The sequence below is a fragment of the Larus michahellis genome, chromosome 5 (genome assembly GCF_964199755.1).
Source record: "Larus michahellis chromosome 5, bLarMic1.1, whole genome shotgun sequence".
NCBI lineage: Eukaryota > Metazoa > Chordata > Aves > Charadriiformes > Laridae > Larus > Larus michahellis.
This window is the reverse complement of record NC_133900.1, coordinates 55,448,078-55,470,517: the sequence shown is the minus strand read 5'-3', so window position 1 is coordinate 55,470,517 and position 22,440 is coordinate 55,448,078. Positions and strand designations below refer to the sequence as shown.

The 22,440-nt window shown below is 37.6% G+C and overlaps 1 protein-coding gene across 3 annotated transcripts in view; it reads right to left on the bottom strand.

Annotated features, from left to right (window-relative positions):
• CFAP99 (cilia and flagella associated protein 99) overlaps nt 1–22,440 on the bottom strand; it is a 65,656-nt gene that overhangs the window by 19,992 nt on the left and 23,224 nt on the right. For 2 of the 3 annotated variants that reach the window (XM_074589021.1, XM_074589022.1), the window contains exons 5-10: nt 20,412–20,524; nt 18,075–18,249; nt 13,371–13,451; nt 10,081–10,140; nt 4,227–4,315; nt 1,736–1,940 (exon numbers count right to left, since the gene is read on the bottom strand). In XM_074589021.1, the coding sequence (XP_074445122.1) occupies nt 1,736–1,940; nt 4,227–4,315; nt 10,081–10,140; nt 13,371–13,451; nt 18,075–18,249; nt 20,412–20,524 (723 nt within the window). Of the gene's footprint in view, nt 1–1,735; nt 1,941–4,226; nt 4,316–10,080; nt 10,141–11,140; nt 11,207–13,370; nt 13,452–18,074; nt 18,250–20,411; nt 20,525–22,440 lie in introns of all 3 variants that reach the window. The other variant, XM_074589020.1, reaches the window with a different exon arrangement.

Genomic DNA, 22,440 nt, shown 5'->3' with positions numbered 1-22,440 from the left:
CAAACAGGTGAATAAAATTACTGATAACTGGTGATCTGAGCGCCTCAAATCATTGAAATAGTGCAAGGACAAATGGATTCAAAGTATTACATCATCCACAAAAGTAGCAAAGAACATTGGCTGGGGACAACATAGAGACCCAGATTTAAGGTCCCCTCTCTCTGTTTTATTTACCAACAAGAGCCCTCCATAACATTTGGACTGCTATTTTCCAGGATTCCCTCCCACATGTTTCTAAAAGCAGACAAAAAAAGCCATCTCTGGATTTGGTTGTGAGATACTAATTTAGTGACAATTTAGTACACAGCTGATTATGTGTCTGCAGGATCTTCTTGGGCCTCAGTCGTATCGCTGTAACATACAAAAGTCCACTTTTGTCCATCATGTTCTTTTCTTTGTCAGAGGAAATGAACAGGAAGCAGGAAACTGGATTTTCCCAGACTACATTCCTTACTGTACTTTCTGTTTTAGATGGAAGAGTAGCGTATTAAAAGAAGGAGGAGGGTGAGCATGACAGATGTTGGTGAATGGGGAATTGGTGCCCAGTACTTCTGGAGATCTCCATATGGATGTAAAGTTCCTTGCTGGCATCTGTGGCAAGCAAAGGGAGCTGCCTGGAATTGATCAGGCTAGAGCAAGTCTGATTTACACATCCCCAAATCTATACATATTGGGACATTTCTGTTAACAAATAAAACACGCTTTGAAAGTGAGTTGAATATAATAATTACTATAATTTTGGAATGAGTGTGAGCCATCACACTATGCTTAGTTGTACATAGTAAGGTTCACTAAGTTCTTGCTACAGCCTATCTAAACAGACATGAAGACTCAATGCCAAAAAACACTGAACGATTGTTTTAAAGGACAGAGAAGGGACTCATTAAGCAAGTTCCCCTCTTGCAGCATGGCCTTTATGTAAATCTTGTACATCTGTGGTCCCATCTTAAGTTGCTGAGACACTGCAGAGACATCTGTGAGAGATGGCCAAGAGAAAAGTACTGGCTGGCCTACAGGACATAGCAGTAAACTGGGCTAACAGAAAAGAAAAGCCTGTAATAGTGACTATGAAAAATTTTAAATCTATAGTATTAGTTAATTCTTGATTACTTGTTTATAGGAAAAGCACTGGAAAAATGTAATGTGATTTGGGGAAAAAAAAATGAATGGATCTAGTAATGTTTTTGGGAAACTGATTTGCCATATTGGAAACTGTGTGAAAATACTTCTTGGCATAAATATTCAATTTTCCATGTATATAGATTTAAAGAGGGTTTTCTGCCTGAATCTTCCCCTAAGAGAGATCTAGGCATGTCAGATAATATGAAGTAAATTGAATTATATCAGTTTAAGAAAACAAATTATTTCATTTTCATAAGATAATGAAATTAGTCATATATTGGTGATTTCATTGCAAATGGTGCTTAGTATCTCAGTATGCGTTCAAAAAGGATAGACACAATGCCATGAATATAGGGGAGTATGCTTTAACCTTCTGTTTTATTCATTTTACTTCGTAAGTGTTATCAATCAAATCAAGCACTTGTAAAAAGTACTTTAATGTATAAGCATTTCTGTGTCTGGAAGTTATAGCACTATTTTTCCATTTTTTGCATACTCCAGTGAATAAAGACACTGAATAGAACTTTTACACCTTCTTATAGTAGGTATCATCTGTGGTATGTTTTGCACTGATTGAATGTAAGCAAAATTTGAGCAACATTGTATGCATTACCTCTTCTCTTATTAGATCAGCTTTCTTCTTATTTTCTTGAATTACATTTTGATGGGCTAGAACTGCCTCTTCATGACTCAGTTTCCCTTGAAGCCTCCTACATTCTATTTCAGCCAGCTGCTCTTCCATATCTTTTCCACGCATCTGTTTTTGCCATTCCAAGAATTCAGATGGGTCTCCAGCCCCTCGTAGCAAATTTTCAATTCTGCAAGACAGAAGAAAGAGTATACTATTCTAGGGATCTGGCTCCGCAGCCCTGCTTTGGTTCATAAAACATTTCTCGTAGTTTGTTGTGATATAAGGTGTTTGATCTCTGCAGAGAAAAAAGGCGGTCATCGCAAAGTCATTTGACAGGTATATTTTAACTCCAGTCTAAGAGGTGTTCCTACTATGTGGAAAGCCTGGGAAAACCAGGCTGGAAGAAAGTGCAGGAGGGCATGGACCTGAAAGTTTTCAGTAAAATAAAGCCCCAAGAGAGGGCAAACTTTAGCTATATATGGATTCTCCTATGGAGCAAGGAGAATCAGGCTGAAGGTATGTACATTTTCTCAGAGGATTACTTTGCTTAGAGGTAGAAAGAACAAATACCTTTTCTCTTTGGCAATCTTCTCGGTCACTTTAACATAGAAAACTAGAAAATTTTCTGCTTAATTCTATTTCTGTTTTGTATTTTGTCAATTAAATAATATGCTGTGATGAGGCAACGAAACATTCAGCTATTAAGCAAAACCACATTCTTATTTTTTATGCTTGGTTGGGAGAGAAAAGCATAGCAAAACCCTGGGGCAGGCCCATCAAAGTCCTCCAGCAGAGGATTGAATGAGTCAAGAATTAGGACAGAGAGACAAAAATGCAGTGAATTGCGCCTTACTGCTGCTCCCCAATGCATATATATATGTATCTATCTGTTGCGTGTTAAATGCAGCTGAAGACTAAAGCTCGATATAAAATACTGTTAAGTTATGGAGAAAATCTATTCCTTTGCTGAGTGGAACGGAATTCTGCCAGAGAGAGTGAACAATATCATACATAATATAAAAGAACGTCAATATACATACATAGCTGATAACAGAAGCTGAATGATGCATAATATGTTACTGCTAAAATCCTGATCCATATACCAAAATTTGCTGGGTCCAAAGACAAATACAACCTTAGGCAGTCATTCTGGGACTTAAAATGCTAACAATATTTAGTGCTTAGCCTTCTAAGTCAGGTGGATTAGAAATAATACTAAATCAAGATGACGTAATACAGGTTTTATCTTTGTTAAAATCATTAGTGAAAGTGTTCTGTAATTCTAGTTATAGAATACAACCTGCAGTGGCCATTCAGGAGTCACCTTCTCCCTAGTTAATGTCTGCTGAAAACCTGTGCTGCTGAATAAGGATTCCTTATGTCAGAGGAATCCTTACGTCAGGATTCCTTAGAGCCCTAAGTGCACCAAAAGGACCTGCAACCTCTTATTCCCCATCCCTGCCTAGGATTTAGTTGCTTGTGTTCAGAGGTAGTTCTGTTGCAGTGCAACTGTATAACATCGGATCAGACTGGAGTGAAAAGAACTGTGTGAGGAAGAGCTATGAAAAGTCCTGTGGTGTGTGTAGCGTTTCTTCCTGGGAGACACATTTAAGCTGATGTTAACAGCCTTTGTCCCTGCCTAAGCTACGCTGTAGGTATGCCTGCACCCAGCCAAGTACTTTGTTGACCCTGCCTTGTTGACTTGGCTTCCTGGCTTGATCTCAGCCCTGACTTGTCACTATGGACTCATCTAGCAGTCACTGGACCATTCCCTGACCCTGCTGTCTGTCACTGGATCCGCTCTGCTGCCTTGCCAGGGTACTATGGAACTGAGCTGCTGTCAGTGAAGACATTGTCCCTACGTGCCTTGCTGTCACCCTCAGCTCCTGGCTTATCTCGCCTTGTGGAACAGCACACTCTTAGTCCTCCATATCTTACTGAGATAGACACGGATAGGTATTTTTATATGCATATAAATAACTTTTATATATATATATATATATGTGTGTGTATATATATATATAAAATTTCAAGTATCAAATTTGGTATGTAGTTGACCACAAACCATTGAAGAAAATGGAAGAATATGAAATGATTTGGCCTAATATACACGCATCTTTTATAATGGACACAGAAATAGGTGTGTATTTGGGTCACTATTTATTCTGAAGAACTGGAATAAATATAACAAGTGATCCTTATTGGACTTTGCAAGTGGACACTAGTGAAAGTTCTAAATCAGAATACAGTCACACTGTATAGCATCTACAGTAAAACAATGACATTAATGTAGACTTCCATTTCACTCCATTTTTCTCTTTATTTGAATATAAATAATAGAATAGCTTCCTAATGCCTGACAACAGATCCATTATTTTAGTTTACTTGGAGTTTACTTACTTATTTTGAATGTGGTTAATTATTCTATATCCAGGGATGTGAAAAGTAATCTCATAAAGAAGCGTGATAATACCTCTTGAGTTCCTGTTCCATTTTCCGCTGATAGAGGGCACCCTCTCTTAAAATAGCTGCAGCATTTAATTTAATAGGTATATTGTCAATCTGTCAGGAAAGGGAATGTATATACTACAGTTAGTAATGTAAACCATAAAACAGAGTATAAAAACATTTCAATGGGTTAAAGAAATCGACCTAAGACAGCATAAATTTTGCTTAAAGCATTCATCTAGCATTAATCTGACAGTCACAATGAAATTGCGTGCTGTTCATAAACCACTCAAGCTGCTTAAGAAATCAGCAAAGTCCCCCAAGTGGATTATAAATTTGTAATCACTCTTGGACCATGTCAAATCCCATAGAATGTGTTCACTTCCTTTCCTTTTTTTTTTTCAGTGCTCATATAGATAGTGTGCAGGGATTCCATCTGCTTTGGACGAAGAAAATAAACTGCTTCTCTGAAAGACAGTAAGTTAGCCAAAACCATGAAAGTAAACATAAGCAGTAACTTTGATAGGAAGGTCTCAGAAGTGTTTTGCAAATAATCACTATTGTAACTTCAAAATATTTGTAAGACAACTGGCATCACCAATTGCCATATCCATTTTCTAGATAGTAGAAGTGAAGTACAGTTCTTAGTGACTTCAGGCCTTATGGTGTAACTTGGACTAGATCCTGTGGCTGCTTTGCAGTTCTTCAAAGTATTGCCTTAGGACTAACTCCCAGACAGCCTCTAAATACTGAGGGAGGAAGGGAACTCTGCCAGTTAAAAATATTCCCTGCACAAGTAGGCTATTGAGAAAAAAATAATCACCTTTGCAGACACATATAATAGACCTGATCTGAAACGAAGCAAGGCAGTGATGGTAGGATAAGAGCTGGGATCATTCCTGCAGAAAACAAAGCTTAATTATGACACATTTGACCTAAATCCAGACAAGTTCGGTGTTCAGAATCCAAACATGTATTTAAATACCAAATTAACAGCTTAATGAGTGGTTGAGAAACAGATGCAAAGAATCACTCAAGCTATATACTGCAAATATTGTATGCACAAATACATACTGCAGTCTTCTGAAATACATAAGCTAACTAGAAAAAGGATGTTTTATAATAGATATTAATTAGGTAGGTTGAGGATGACACATACTATCACCTAAAAATTCACTAAGTAGAATTACTGCGTTTTCCACACAAATGCACATTTAAGTGGACAAAGATTAATTATCTGTCTCTTTCTTGACAAAATGATGATAACTTGAAGAATTTAGGAAAAGAACCCAAAACAATCTATTTTATTTCATTTGTTTGACTCACTATACTTCCTCTTCTTAATACCTAATTATGTCCTTCCTTCCTTTTGGTCTACTTATCAACTCCTCTCAGAGTCTTCTGCAGTATATGAGCATTCCCTTCCCACCCTGTAGATTATACACTATACTGTGTACAAAATATCTACTTAGAGATTTTCTCTGACACATGTAGAAATTTTCATATTTTTGGCAATTGCCTGTGTATACAGATTTCATAATCTGTATTTACTAACTATAATTTGGATAGAGAACGGAACTAAGAATGATTATGGAAATACCTTTAACTTCAGTTTCCCAGTTTATTAAACAGAAATATGACTATGACAATGAAACACAAATATGAAAGCCCATACAGTCAAAATAACTAGGACTCCCAAGATAAATGCAGACAGGTATAAGTAAAATAACTGAATAGATTCTTCTGTGTCATGTGGTGTCAAGGAGGTTTTGAATTTTACTCATTCTCTTCCTGTTGTGAGATATCTTCCCTTTTTTCAGGAGGGCACGCAGCAAGCTTGCTACCCTGGACTTCAGGAGAGCAGACTTTGGCCTCCTCAGGGATCTGCTTGGTAGAGTACCATGGAATAAAGCCCTGGAGGTAAGAGGGTCCCAAGAAAGCTGGTTAATATTAAAATTTCTGGGAGAAATACAGAAAAATTGTCTGAGCAGCCAGGGATCAGGTTAGGAAGCTAAAGCCCAGATAGCCCAGACATCTGTCCAGGGATGTCAAGGGCAATGAGAAAAGTTTCTATAGGTATGTCAGTAATAAAAGGAAGACTAGGAAAAATGTGGCCCTCTTCAGAAGGAAACGGGACACGTGGTCACCCAGGATATGGAGAAAGCTGAGGTGCTCAATGACCTTTTTGCTTTGGTCTTCACTGGAAAGTACTCTAGCTACACTGCCCAAGCCGCAGAAGGCAAAGGCAAGGGTCTGTGAGAATGAAGAACCACCCACTGTAGGCAAAGATCAAGTACGAGACCATCTGAGAAACCTGAAGGTGCACAAGTCCATGGAACCTGATGAGATTCATCTGCAAGTCCTGAGGGAATGGTGGATGAAGTTGCTAAGCCACTGTCCATCATATTTGGCAGTTCAGTGAAGTTGCCACTGACTGGAAAAGGAGAAAAATAAACCCCATTTTTAAAAAGGGAAAAAAGGAGACCCAGGGAACAACAGGCCAGTCAGTCTCACCTCTGTGCCCAGAAAGATCATGGAGCACATCCTCCTGGAAACTATGCTAAGGCACATGGAAAATAAGGAGGTGATTGGTGACAGCCAACATGGCTTCATTAAGGGCAAATCATGCCTGACAAATCTGGTGGTCTTCCACAATGGCATTACTGTTGGTGGATAAGGGAAGAGCAACTGACATCACCTACCTGGACTTGTGCAAAGCATTTGACACTTTCCCACACGACATTCTTGTCTCTAAATTGGAGAGACATGGATTTGATGGATGGACCACTCAGTGGATAAGGAACTGGCTGGATGGCTGCGCTCAAGGAGTTGCGGTCAACAGCTCGATGTCCAAGTGGCAACCAGTGATGAGTGGCATTTCTCAGGAGTTGGTATTGGGGCCAGTGCTGTTTAACATCTTTGTTGGTGACATGGATTCAGTGCACTCTCAGCACATTTGCTCACAACACCAACCTGTGTGGCGTGGTCGACACGCTGGAGGGAAGGGATACCATCCAGAGGGACCTTGACAGGCTTGAGAGGTGGGCCTGTGTGAACCTCATGAATTTCTGGATTCTCCAATTCTCTGGATTCAGGTTGTCCACCCCCTGAGGACTTGGGGGTGTTGGTACATGAGAAGATCATTGTGACCTGGCAATGTACACGCACAGCCCAGAAAGCTGGCCATACCCTGGCTGCCTCAAAAGAAGAATGGCCAGCAGGTTGAGGGAGGTGATTCTGCCCCTCTGCTCTGCTGTCGTGAGACCCCACCTGGAGTACTGCATCCAGCTCCCAACATAAGAAGGACATGGACCTGTTGCAGTGGGTCCAGAGGAGGGCTGGAGCACCTCTCCTATGAGGACAGGCTGAGACAGTTGGGGTTGTTCAGCCTGGAGAAGAGAAGGCTCCAGGTAGACATTATAGCAGCTGTCCGGTATCTGAAGGGCACCTACAAGAAAGCTGGAGAGGGACTCTTATCAGGGACATCCCACTTTCCATCCCTGGAAGTGTTCAAGGCCAGGCTGGATGGGGATTTGAGCAACCTGGTCTAGTGGGAAGTGTCCTTGCCTATGGCAGGGGGGTTGGAACAAGATGATCTTCAAGGTCCTTTCCAACTCTAACCATTCTATAATTCTATGATTCAAGATGAGAAAATGGAAATAATCGGGGAAATTGCAGAATACTGTAATACTTGTGGAAAAAAATTGTATTCACTATTTCCATCTAATGAACACACAATAGCTCACCAAAACCAATAAATATGTAAAGAGCAAGGCCTGATATGAGCAAGAGGCAGACTGAGACAGAGTGATAATGCATTTGTACTGTCTCATTCTTCCAGTGAAAAGGACAAATAGCCATTTTGTAACAGCAATAAGAAATAATTGCTGCCACACATAATAAATATGTCTGAAATGAAAAAATTTTATTTAAAATACTATGGGTATATTAAAAAAGAGGAAAGGAAAATACTAGTTGCTTAAAACATTATATAATTTCATTAATTTGAGGACAGATTATAATCTTACTTATACACCTTGGATAAACCTTGATCTTAGGATTTGTCTACTCACAGAGTTGTGCAGGCAGGAAGGCAACAGGTATAAAAAGTATTTTAAAAGTAAATAACAATATGCCTATCTCTGCTTGAAAGTTACAGCAGCATCTTCAATATCATCTAACCAACCTTTAAGGCAAATGTGTTTAGATGAGATAAAACTGATTGTGCTCCTAGAGGAGATACTAGAAGGTGTTAAAAGTGGCCCTGATGAATGCCATAAGATGCCAGATCTGTATTTTTCTTTATGCAATTTAAGCAGATGGTTTGACTCTCATTAGTCCACACTAAGCTTTAAGGATTTTAAATTATCAGAAATGGAAGTGGAATATACATAGTCTTGAACTAATCCCACATAATTACAGAGTCAACTATATAAATGTTTCCTGTTTTGGTTTTTTTTCCCCCTCTTTTGAGTACAGAAGGAACTGGGATCTTACTACTTTCCTGTAATTTAAATGCTTCTGGATTGTAAGCAAGCAGACTGAGTAGGTGATACTGTTATTAAAGATAACTTCAGTATGTCAAAAATGCCAGATATACTTTAGAAATAGTTGCCAGATGCCCAGTTCCCCAAGCACGGAATCAGTCTTTCCAAAGTGCGTACGAAAAAAACTACATATAAATACATAGTTTTAAGAGTAGGTAGACCTGCTTATGAGGTATTTGAGGCCACAGTACAAGCACAGAAATTATTCTGCATATGAACATGAAACAAATGAAAGGTGACAGATTGAACACTGTAAGACTGAAGATTATCTGTTATTGCAGATAATATTGCAGTTATTGCAGAAATAGCAATGTGAGTTTTCATGTGTTATACTGATAAGGCTGAACAGCCCATTTTCCATGTTTACAATTCTCTGACCCTTGGAAATCCTAACAGAGAAGCAATCAGTATAGCGGATTTTATGACCTCAGTATGTATCTAAAGGAAACAAGAGAAACATCCAGGCTGATTGTATATTGTGTATCAGACAGTCATTAGCTGGAATGATTGCTCAGCATTCTTTAGGATCTCATTTTGAAACTGTGATTTACAGATGCAAGATTCTTCTGTCCCTATGCTGAGTTCTTAAACTATGGGTTCACAATTCTTTTTTTTTCCTGCGGACTCTTCTCAATCCTTACCATTTTTCATAAAAACTTCTCCCTTTGGAATTGAAAACACTGTTAAGGCAATATGGTTACATTGTGCAATTACACACAACTTACCTTTCAGGGCCCTCAGGGAACCCTGACCAGCCTCACCTAGGGCCTCCACTCACACCCTCTGCTTATTGGTCCACGAGGCCTGCTTAAGCTAGGTCCCAGCTTCAGTGCTTTCCCGTTATGCTGGAAGTAATTCTGCTCCTGGTTGTCTCTCTAGTTCTGTCTCCTGCTGTCATGGACTTGGGTTGCTGTTGTAGCCTTGTATTCTGACTGGACTTCCTGGGTAGACCTCAGACTTGACTTGTTACCTTGCTTTGTCTAAGGATGACTAGCTGTCAGCAGAACCCATCACTTCCGCCAACCTTGTCATGTTCAGATACTGTGGCCTGGATGGTGAGGCACTGCCTGTGCTTTCATTACCTTTGACTCCTTATTTCTCTGGAGTAGCCACACTCTTTTTGCTTCCTGACCATTTCTTTGTGGATCATTAATGGTGCATAGGCCAAAATTTATGAGCCATAGACCCAATCCATCCCATTCTCCTGGCCACAGAACTTGGTGTAAAAATATGGATTCCAGTAGAGTTTGCATCACCACGGAATTTGCATGTGTGTTTTTCATTCCAAAGTTTTCAAGTACATCTGACAACGGTACCTTAAAGGCTGCTCACCTTGCTTTGGATCTTTTGAGCCTGGAATGATGGTTTACTTGTCGAACTGTCATGTGTGTTCTGCAGTTCAAACCAAAAATATGTTATTTGATTTCAGAGACAGATTTTCAAGTACTCAGCAAAAAATATTAAATATTTACCAAAAATCACTCTTGAATATTCATCTAGAGTAACAAATATGATCATAGGGGATATATTTTGGAATTTTTATATCCACAAAAACTTGCTATGTACACCCAACTTAGTGGGAATATTTAATGTCAAATGACCGACCATACAAAGGTGTGTCCAAATATTGACTAAAATTTATTGACTAAAATAATGCTAGTAAAGTAACAGTGATGTTTCATTTGATTATGAAATATCACTTATGTATATGAATGTATTCAGCTCTTAACTGAAATAGATATTGGGAAGACAAAACAGGGTGTCAAAGCACACTTCATTAAATTATTAAATAGTGGTAGAATTCTACTGATGGTTATTAATTTCATTTTATGGTTTTAGCTATAGATACTGATGTGAAAGTGTTTGGTATCATGGGGATGAACACAGTGAATAGAATATGCGGATTTGGTGCTGAAATAAATATATTTCATCCATAGTTTGGTGACATAGTTGTAAACTGGGAATCAACCAAAGAAAGAATTCTGTATGAATGGGACCATTATTCCCCCAGCTTGGCTGCTCGGTGGCATAAAAGTTAATGGAAAAATAATATGTGGGTTTAGAGAAATATTGCCAGTTTGGAGACTTGTTGGAGTAGTGTAGTATCACAGGATACTGCTTGTCTCAAAATTAGGAGAATAATAAAGCAGCAGCAGAAGTATAAGAAAAAGGGGTTGTACATTATGCATCCGAAGAGGCAAATGTTAGTATATTACATCTGAAAATAATAACATGGATGTGAAATGACGGTACAGCTATAAATGATAGCACGTAATTCCAAACGCCATATAAACAAAAATTTTCAAATACGTTGAGATATCTTTAAATACTCTAGTCATTTTTCATCTTCATACTGGGGGACTTTTAGGTAAAAAAGTATTTTGTAGCATACCTCTCCCTTTTCAGACTTCATGGTTGCACACCTGAACTGGCTAGCATTTGCTTTCAGGAGCAGATCCTAAAATTAAAGCAATTAGCTTAAAGAGTATGGTACATTTAAATTCTCTAATAAGAATTTTCTGTCTCTAAAAGCCTTGCAGCCCAGACCAGTATATTAATTTTTTTCCAATGAATGAAAGTTTGACTTAGTATTTATATGAATTTTCATTCCTGATTAAAAGACTTGAAATAGGCAAGTCTTGATTTTCTACATAGTTCTGCCTGGTTGTATCCTTTGCACAGGCCATCAGGCCTCTGATAGGTTGCCCATAGGAAAGATGTTGCTTATTCAGAATTCAAATTAAGAGCCTTGTAATTATCTATGGCACGTCGGTACCACAGGTAGTAACAGTTTCCACATAGCTAACAAACAATGGCTTTGGTTTTGAGTTAAACTAGAAGATTATGATCAGGGGATCTGAGCACCAAGGGTTGCTCCAATAGGCACACACCTAACAGCAATTTCACCTGTCATTTTAAAGGGGGAAATACAGGCAGCCACGCTTCTAGTTTTTGGATATTTCTTTTGGTTGTAAAGAGTAATCTTTAATCAAAGCTGTGAAACACAGACTAGATTTTCTAACGGCATTCTGGACAGCAGCTGCCCATAACATCAGTGCTTCTATAACTGTCTGGAGTTTGGCTTCCAGTGTTCTCACTCATTCTTACAGATGCTCAGACATGGTAGTTAATAATGACAGCTATAGCTTCTGCAAAAATGCTATCAAACAAATGTAATTTTTAATACATATTTCTTTTAGGACCCAACATTTCAGCTTGTTTAGCAAACAGTCTAGGGAACTGACCTTTGCGAATGCTTTGGATGCCTTTTATAACATTCCAGAGGCGACAAAAACTGCTGTTATTGCAGCTATAATTTCTGTGGTAGTTTTCTGTTGTTCTTTGTATTCATGTATTTTCTTCACTGAAGAATGTGGCTGGTAGTTAAGTGATTTTATAGTTGTCATAGATTTTTGACAATATAGGCACTGTGATATCTTGCTTTTCCTGCTCAGTTTTTCTAGGAAGTTTGTACGCACACACACAAATAGGCGTGTGCTTTCTCCACAATATGGAAATAATAAAATGATAAAAAACAATGTATTGTTTTATAATGAAATACCAAACATAGGTAACGTGATGGGCCAGCAAAAGGAATGAAAAGTTTATCCCTCTAGAATCTATCACACATTAAAGCATTTACTATAGTTGAGGAACAGAATCCAATGCCCCTTTCACAAGGACACAAGGAGAGCCCAGAACAGTGATAAATGGACTTGTACTGGCTAGTGAAAGCTAGAGTAAGGCATTTTCAGAATGGGGGTGGGAGAGTACAGATAAAGAAGAGTCAAATAGCATGCCTTTTATCGAGCTTATACTGTTACTCAATTTGGTATGGTGATTGCAGTGTGGGGAGGAAGAAAGAAAGTGGAAGCTGACATTTAATTAATTCCCTTCCAAGGTGAAGACAACAACAATCTGCTTTAACTATGATAGGAGCTAACTCACTGAACAGGATTCATATCAAAGTTTGTATCAAATAACTAGATCTGTTTCTTTGTTTCTCCAGGCCCTCCCTTCTCCTGCTCTCTTAACACACAGACCATGTACTCTGCTTCTTTACAAATCATGATCACTTCCCACTCTCTCAGCCTGCTGAAGGAAAGAATATGGAGTCTGCACAAAAAAGAAGTCAGAATCTGCTGATATTTTAAAACAGTGGGTGATAACATGTGGTTATTTATTGGTTACTATAGAAAACAAACAAAAATATTGAACATATTTTGTATTTTGAAGCCTTAATTATTAAGTGAATACCTAAATACCCACATGTCCTGTGGGAGTAAAAGAGCCACCAAACTATTTCAAGCTTGTGAAGAGAAGAAAGTAATTGTGTTTCTGCTACCTGACATGGCTACTTGCATAATTCCTTACATAGTGCTTTTATAGTGAATAAAAGGTGGACCTTGTGTCAGACAATTAATAATAAAATAAGGAAGATGAAAAAAGGGTGACAGAACAGAATAGAGGACACAAACTTCATGACTGTAGAGAAAGAGCCAGGAGGTATTAGGTGCCAAAGCAAATATGTTTCAGATAAAGTTCTAAGACTTGTGAAAATGGAAAATTACAGGAGAAACAGTTCAGAAGGAAAGACTAGAACAAGAACATAATGCACTTACTTCTGCTTTTCTCCAATTTTTTCTTTTGATTTCCTCTAGTTGCTTTTTTTCCTTTGGAGGTTTGTAGGTGCTTGGAGGAACCTATATTAAAAGGCAATAATCTCCACAATATGGGGTATAAAACATTTGAAGCAACACATTCTTGCAGGAAAAAAACACATTCACTTTGACTGTAGAACAGCTGCAGTTATTTTTAAAATATTGATTCTTTTCTATTAGTGCCAGTGTAGAAGACGTGGACAGATTCCAATTAGCTGGGACTACTCAGGCTTTTCAGTCCTGTCCAATGTAATTTAACCCCCAGACAAAAGACCAGAAAGAAAGAAAAATCTGAAACTAGTACAAGAAAGGCTAAAGAAATAATAAATTCTATAGGCCCTATCAAGGGGAAAAGAAGTTGCCAGAAGGGGAAAAATTCTGTTTGGTATCTCATAAACTTCAGCTTCACGGCATGTCAGCCAGTCAGTGTGGTTAAGCTGTGGAGCTCTCTGGCACAGTGTGTGGTAGTAGTAACAAGTTACAGAGACTCTAAAGAATCCTTGGGAAGATAAATCCTTTGAAGTCTATCAAATACCCAGGAACTTCATTGAGCTGAAGTGGTGGCAGACTGAGATGGCAGTTGGCGAAAGCAGCAGCTATGCTTGTCCTGTCTCTGTAGTCTTCCTAGACATCTGTGTTTGTCCACTGCGGGAGAAAATACACTGGGCAAAATGAGTCTCTGCTCTGGTCTGCCATGGCTGCCCTAATATCCTTGTAAGGGAATACCAGTGGAGATGTAGATTAAATGTTTGGAGGAAGAGGACTGAGAGTGCCCTCCTAGCATCAGTCAAAGATTTGGGAAAGCATTCACATGTCAGAAAGTGCTACTGATAAAATGACCAGGAAAGACTTATCATCTGGCTGTCATATGGATCAACAGGAGACTAGGGACTGTATGGTTTTGAATTAGGCTGAAACTTCTGGGGGATTTTGGTATTTGCTTGAGCAATAAATTTTGCCCAGAAGCAAACTCTGGAAAAAGACTGGATGTCTCCTTCCTATGTGGGTGAGACTGTCTGCCAGTTTACTGGACATCTGCTTCAATATTTATCTTGCTAAAAATGTTCTAGCTCAATTAGAAGTTACAGAATTAATTCAAGAGTTATTGAGAAAAATCTATAATCTGTATTGTACTGGAGGTCAGTTTAGGGAACATGGGGATTCCATGTAGCTTTATTGGACTATATAAAGAGCTATGCTTTGAAAAACTCATGAATCTGAGGTACTTTCCAGTGCCTTTGCTATTTGACATCATTATCTACAGGCAAAACAAACGCACAAACAGAAGAAGCTAGCAATTAAATGCACTGGTGAGACTGCTCAAGTATTTTTGTGAGCTCTTTAAGTGAAGTAGAACTGAAAGTATTTCCCAGCAGTATCTAAGAATTTTTATTATGCTTTTATGGATGTAGAAATTAAAGCCCATGAAAGGGTTGCACAGGCAGTGAGTATCAGTTTCTTTCACTCGTCTTCCTAGTCATGTGCTTTACCTGCAAAACTGTACTCATCTGCCAGTGTAAGCTGAAAATCTCTCCTCAGAAACTGCTATGCTTATTCCAAGTAATTTAAGAAGGAGACTTTTCAATCAGCTATGTTTCAAAAATGATCTTAGCCTTGTAATTTAGCCCTCAGATGCCATGGTGATGAGTACCAATCAGACAGACAGATAGACAATACAGCAATTACCCAGTTGCCAGAAGGGGATGAATAAGTCACTATAAGTAAATGTAAATTCCAGCAGCAGAGAGATCAAAAAGGCCAAACTGTACCTACTTAATCCTAATGTGGAAAAAAAAAAGGGGTCTGGGAGTAAGAGACACCAACCTTGCTTTTCCTCTCCAGCTTTCTGGGTATCCTTTTACCAGAGGTTTATTTAGGGAGTAGGTACAACATGAATGATCACTTTAAACTTTGGTAGTCATCACTCTTCTATTTTTTCAAAGTTACTGTCATAGGATGGACAAGGGCAAGCTAATGCAATGCTATTGTATTAAGAGCTTCTACTTTCATACCTCACAAGATCATAAAGATAAATATATTGTTGGGTCTATATATTTGTGAACAAAATCCTCTGTACTGGCCAAATGAATTCACCCATTTCATTATTTTAAACAACGAAGCAAGCTCCACTCATAAAGCACTGCTGAAATAATAAAGAAAATACCTTAAAAATACACTAAATTTGGCTGAATGGTGTTACAATAACATTTCAGTGGGGACTTTTTATTTTTTTTAACTACATTATTGGTTTACAGAAAATCTAAAAATAAAATAATTGCACAATCTTATTATTCTAGTACAGTGGTGATACTAAAAGAATGGATTTTATTTGTAACTCAAGGTGAAGATATCCAAGGAAGTTAAATGTGTCCAAATAATTTTGCTTGTTATCAGGTTTAAGCACCTGTCTCCATTTGTTTCCTTTGCAAACTTTAAGCTAAAGCCCTCATTTTTCTTTGTAGAACTGTATTTATGAATGTGTGTGTGCATATGTGCATGCTTGTGTGTGCATCCGTGTGCTTGTGTGCAAAGGACAGTGGAGAGAAGAATTTATAATCTTTAGACCAAATATTTAGAGTGAAATGTTTCCTTATTAAATTTCAAATTTAAAGTGTTTTTCCTTTTCACTTAGTGTCCCCCATTTTTGATGAATGTTTATAATGATGAATGGTTATCCTAACCTTCTAGGCCTACATTGCTCCAATGAAACTTTCCAAGGTCAGTATAGATCACTGAGTAAGACAACTACCCTGCCTTCTGCAATAAGACACATTTCCAGTCCTCTCCTGTGAAGGAAGCATGTATTCAGTGTACAGGACAGCAGTACAATCCCAGCTCCTGAACTTAATGTATGTGATGCATCTCATCTCACTTTGCATTTTATCTCTACTATAGAATATAATGCAACTGAGCAGAAATAAATACCTAAAATAATAAACCTATAATCAGAATGAACTAATTTCATGAAAGGGATGTGATAACTTATCAGTAGTCATTGCTCAAAATCCAGACGCCTTCAGATGAATTCATACAGTTGTTTCGAAGTCAAGCAGTAATATGCCTGTAGTTATTGTTACCACAATAGTCCCTGGTAATATGCTACATGACAGGTTCTTTGACAGATGCATGAGAACCATGAGAAAAAAAGGATACCTCATAAAACGAGCAACTTTGTGAGAAAATGGACAAGAACATTTTTGCAGCAGATTATAGGATACAATCTGGAAGAGCTTTATTTCCGTGCATTCCTCTCAATTATATACAACTCTTCACCTTACAGTAGCCAAAACTGTGGCCTGCTTTCACTTTACTAACTCTTTCTTGCCATCTGGGCTGTCTTTTCAGTCTCTGTTCATTTCAGGATCTAAAATGGTGATACTGGCAACAATATGGCAAATTAAAGTGAAGCTTAATTTGCTGAGATAGGTACAGAAACGAGCACAACATATGTCACTACTACGCTAATGGTTTTAGATTCACACAAGCTTTTAAATTTGCAGACTTGGCCAGAATGTAAACCAAATTTAGTATAATCCTAACAACACAAATGAACTTCAGTAAATGCATCCGCATTAAAGCAAATTTATTCTAAGAGGGGCTGCAGAGCACAAAGGTACTAAAATGACAGCAATATGACTCATTCCTATACTGATCAAGTAGTTATTAAATGCAGTTTTTCAGAGCCTTGTATTAAGCTGTTTCAATGTAAAATCCCATTAACTGTATAACACACTACCATTAAATTGCTCTGCCATCCTAAGATGTAAATGGTTTCTAAGAGCATTCAACACATGTATTATTTAAAACCTGAAGTGCTAATACAAGGTGGCAGATAATGCCCAAAACTATGACTTCCAAGCTCACTTCCCACTGCATTTAAATATAGATAATTTTTGAGTCTTTATTAAGTTAGTCATAGCAGCTTGATCCCAAATCCTGTTTGCCTTACCCCACTGAGCTAACTTAAAACCAATCATGTGTCTCCAGTTTGTACCAGTGTGACTGAATCACAATCTTAGGCAATGAGTAAAATAGAAGTGTAGCATTTCAAAGATAAATCTAGTCTCATTTATACGTAAGCGATAAATTTAAACTGAAAAACCTTAATTTTAGAGATTCACCATTGATACAAATAGAAAGGAATAAAATTACACCCTCAAGGAGGAGCTGCAAACCTAGAGTCCATCACATCTCCAGTGAAATTTCTTTGCCATTAATTTTAATGAGTTCATCTACAAAAAATCTAAGTTTATAAAAGTTTGTAAAAAAATTTCATTTGAACGTTCTTTTCTCACCTGCTTCAGTGCATTGTCCAAAGCAAATGCCTTGCAAACCCAGAAACACTTGTATCAAAGTTGTCATCAATTTGTACCCATTTTATAGTTCTATCACCAAAAGCCACAAAACAACTACAGGAACCAACCTTTTCCCTTTTCTTTGTTTAGCTTACAATTTATTTACACAACATTCACTGAAATGAAAATAATTAGTTTGTGTTTTTTTTAGAAATCTGTCCTTCAATAACACAGAATATTACAAAAATCTTTGTTGATCTGTCAAAGGCTGTAGGCTTTCTTCAATCATTTTGAAAGAGATTTCCCTATCATGATTTTTTGCACAAGCATACGTAAAACTTAGTATCTCTCAAAGCATAAAAAAACTCACAGGTTGCCTTTTTTCCAGTACTGGTATTGGCAGAGGTATAGGAATGGCACGTGGTTTGGGTACAGTCAAATTAAATTCCTCTGGCTGAGTGACCGTTGAAGTCTTGATAGTGGTAGTACGATTACTTAATTTATCTGTGAGCTGTTCAATCAGTTGTTGTACTCTGGGCTGCCATCTTCAAATAAAAACAGATTTTCCAATTTTATTTCATTTTTTTCTTTCTTACAGACTTACACACAGTACATGAGGTTGTCATTGGTGCAAATTCTGTAACGTTTTCAGCAATTCAATTTTAATAAAATTGTACTCATGATTTAGTTGGGCTGGGTTACTTCACCCCTTGATAGAAGCTAGTCCATTCAGACTACTAGTGGTGAAATAGACACTATTTTTACTGAATAAGCAACTCTGTGTCCAGTTTGTTTCACAGCAGGATCACACTATGACTCAGAAAAGCAGCTGTCATAAGCTAAGTACACACTTAACACACTTAAGACGAATAGACTACGAACAAACAGTGGTCTGAGTATTGCCACTTTTACCAACTAACAGAGCACACATAAATCAATCTCATAGCACAGGCAGTTCTAATAAAAAAATAGAAAGATGTAAGGAGTTTGGTGAATCAGCAAATGAACCTTCAATGAACCCTGTGGGGCAATCAAGATCATTTTGATTTCTCTGTGTTTGAATTTTGGCTTGTAGGAAGGTTCAGACTTCTTCCAATGAATGACAGGAAGGTGCAGAATTCAAGGTAAGACCCAAACAAGTTACCACAGGGCTAATTATGGTGACAGCTGCACGTCAGTTATTCCTCCTCTATTTGTGTTTTATCCTTAAGTATTACACATGCAATGGAGCTTTCCCAGAACTTAAAAAGCAGCTGACAATGCAAATTTACAGCTACTCGCTTATGTGACTGTTACCTTAGCTAGTACTGTCATTATGGGATGAGGCTTGCAAGTAACTTCTGTAAGTAATGCAGCTCCATTAAAATAAATAGGACTAGTTACATTAACCTCATTGACATTAGGAAGAGGAATATAAAGACATATTTAAAAGAATTTAAGCTACTGAACTGATTAAACTGATCAATGCATCCTCAGCCCTTGAGTGAAGTTTCAAAACCAGTAACGAAATATGGTCTTGAATGTTCTTGTATAACTTTTACTGCTTCTAGGCAAAACACGTGTTTGTTACATTGAATGTAATTGACTGTGAAGGACAGCTCCAATAAGCTTAGTGTTAATGAAACAAGCAATAGATTAATCATCTGCCTGCCTCCATATGTACATATAAAAAGGTGTGTGGATACATGTGTGTATCTCCATCTATTCATCGCTATCTGTATCTTTATACTATTGTAAGCATACATTAGAATTACTACAGTGGAATATATGGAGACAAATTCTGACTTCAAATATATCCCTGCAGTTCCTGTGGAACTCAGCGGAATTTGGAGTATTGTAAGCCAAATCTATACAATACATTTGCCAATTTGGCATAATCTACATAGAATAAAATAATTAATTCTACTGACTTTGATATGACAGTTAGAACTAGACGCAAACTTTGTTTGCTGACATTGTTTGTAACATATTTTTGTCTAACAGTTTTTGCTGTCAGCTGGATTAATCTATCCTGCCGTGAGGAGAATGTGTGATTGCAGCCACATAGGTGTATCAATGTTATCTGTCCTGGGGGAAAACGAGAGTGAAAAAGTGACACAATAGGCTGCAGAGATACTGTTTCTCCACATTAAAATGTTCCAGTTTGGCAAGGGTTGTCATGCTACTGTATCACCACCTAACAAAGGTGTGGACACACCTGGCACCTCAGAGCATTGAAACTGTTAAATGATGCTGCAAAATAAATAATAATTTTAAAAGACTTGTTTACCTGCTTATCTAATTTGCTCAGAAGGGATTTAGTGACCATTGACATAACAAATCTGTGCATAAAGCCAAACTCAGGTAAGTCAAACATCTTTTTTCATATGCTTAATGTCATACAGATGTTGAATTGACTTATGAGGCACCAATCTAACTCTATAAGAAAATTTGAATCTTTTATTTTTATTTTTTTTTTCCAGAGTATGATGTTTGATCTATTCAGGGGCACTGAGAAACAAATGTAAAACAGCTGTGAAAGGACTTTTCCACCAGAGAACCTTGCCTCTGGGTAAGTAAAAGGGATTACTATAGTCTCACGAAGACAAGAAGGATTCCAAATGACTTCAATAGGAGAAACACTTGAACAGCAAATTGAACTTTCAGGGGAAGGTTTCCCCAGCTTTTGAACTTTGAGGTGGCAACAGGCTACTTACGTACCGCTTACCTTAGCAGTGGATCAATCCAGTTCTCTTTTACATATACTGAATCGTAGAACTGACTCCATTCATCTTTTATCCATGTGTTCAAATACAAGGTATTGAAGAAGAATCTAAGAAACTAATAATAAATTATTTCTTTTAAATATGAATACTGAATGTATGGTGTATATAAGACTACAAAAAGATAGTTGCTTTTACTACAAACACAGCTGAAGAACTTGTTTGTATCTTATCCTGTAATTATAGGTGCTTGACATTTATAGGTTCTTCTTAGTTCTGTTAGGACAGCCCCATGTCTTTCAGCCGTGTTTTGTGAAACACTAATAGATACTAAAATATTTTTAGTTGCCTAAAAAAAACTCTAGGGGCTGCAACACAGGATGTGTTGATACATTTTTAATTTGCTTCAAACATTGTGAAACAAAAGTTTTTATTCAAAATTAAAGTAAGTACTACTGCAATACACTGATTTTAATATAATTATACAACAGAGTTTCAGAGTCCAATATACCCACAATCAACTCCTGATTTTCTATAGCTAGATAATCCATGGTGCCCAGAAACATCTCAGGCCTGGCACTGCACCTGAATTACTGAAGTTCCTTTCAGCTCCCTGGGAACTGGGCAGGGAGGACTGCTGAGAACTGTAGTGACTGCTATACAATATGGTTTCTTCTTTTATTGAAATATAATTAATTGGCATATTCCCTTTAAACTAGAAGGCTGAAATTTGGCACACTAACACATTGTAGGGCTCTACATGCTGAAGAAATAGCAATTAACATTTGAACTTTTGTCTTGCTCTGGAGTTCACCAGAAGGTCAAGAGCCTTTCTTTAAAACTTGAACTGTTCAAATGGCCTTTTGAAACAGATTCTTAAAAAATGGCACTGAGATTCAGCCTGTATCATTTACAGCAATAGAAATTCCAAACTTGAACCTGAACTTCTTCATTAAAATTCTTGGAAATGAAAATACAAGCAAGTATCACGCTGAAATAACCCCAATAATAGAAAAAAGCACACTAAATAATATACACATTATGAAACATACTGGAAAACAGTGTGCAGTCACTTGAGAAGCTTTGAATGGCAACTGCAGACCTTATTAGTTCAGACTTGGCAATAGCCCTGTCTTGGGTTGGTTTTCACAGAGCCATATAGGTCTTTGTATTGAGTTTTCAGTTCTGGAGGACTACCAAGGAGCTTCTTAATGCACATGTGGAGCCAGGCCCAAGGTAGCTCAGAGCTTTGTGAGAAATTCAGCTATAAACAATTCAAATTTGACTCAAGGTGTTTGCTGCAGATGTTCAACCGGTGTAGAATGTCTGCTACTTGAAATCTATAGTCTTGATGTGCCCATTTCCAAGGAATTAACCTGTAAATTTAGTCTTATTTTCATCTATTGTGCTTTGGTAGAGTCAAAAGACTGATCAATAAATGAAGGACTAAATGAATATTACCCTCTTGGCTTCCCATTCTTGTCTAGAAACTACTGCTTTTCCACAAAATTGCAGATGCTGGCATATCAACACACCATCCAAAAGAATATTTTTCATCCCCAAAAACATGACTATAAACTGAGTTTTGAATTGTGAAGAAGTTGGGTTTTTGGTGCTTCCAGATTCAGTGGAATTTGCTAAGTATATGATAAGGGATGCATTTCATCACATTGGTCTAGAAACTCATTCATTCTCCTTATGGGGAATCTTTGTCTGTAGTGCATGCATGTTGGGTTACATTTTTCACCTAACATAGTAATTTTTACTGATGTAATGTATAAATAAAATGCTAGAAATCTAGACAGAGTTCATACTCTCCAACAGAACTGATGCACTGTATATACACTACTTCTACCAGTTATCATGACAAAATTTTACATCCATGTATCCCAGCTGTATATATGATTACAGACCCAGAGAACATGTTCCCTGCCAAAGTAATCTTCTTACCTTATGGAAGGCCCTGAATATACACAAAGTTTATAAAAAATGTGTTTTTAAACCCACTTAAGCAAGTGTGTATACAGGGGTGGA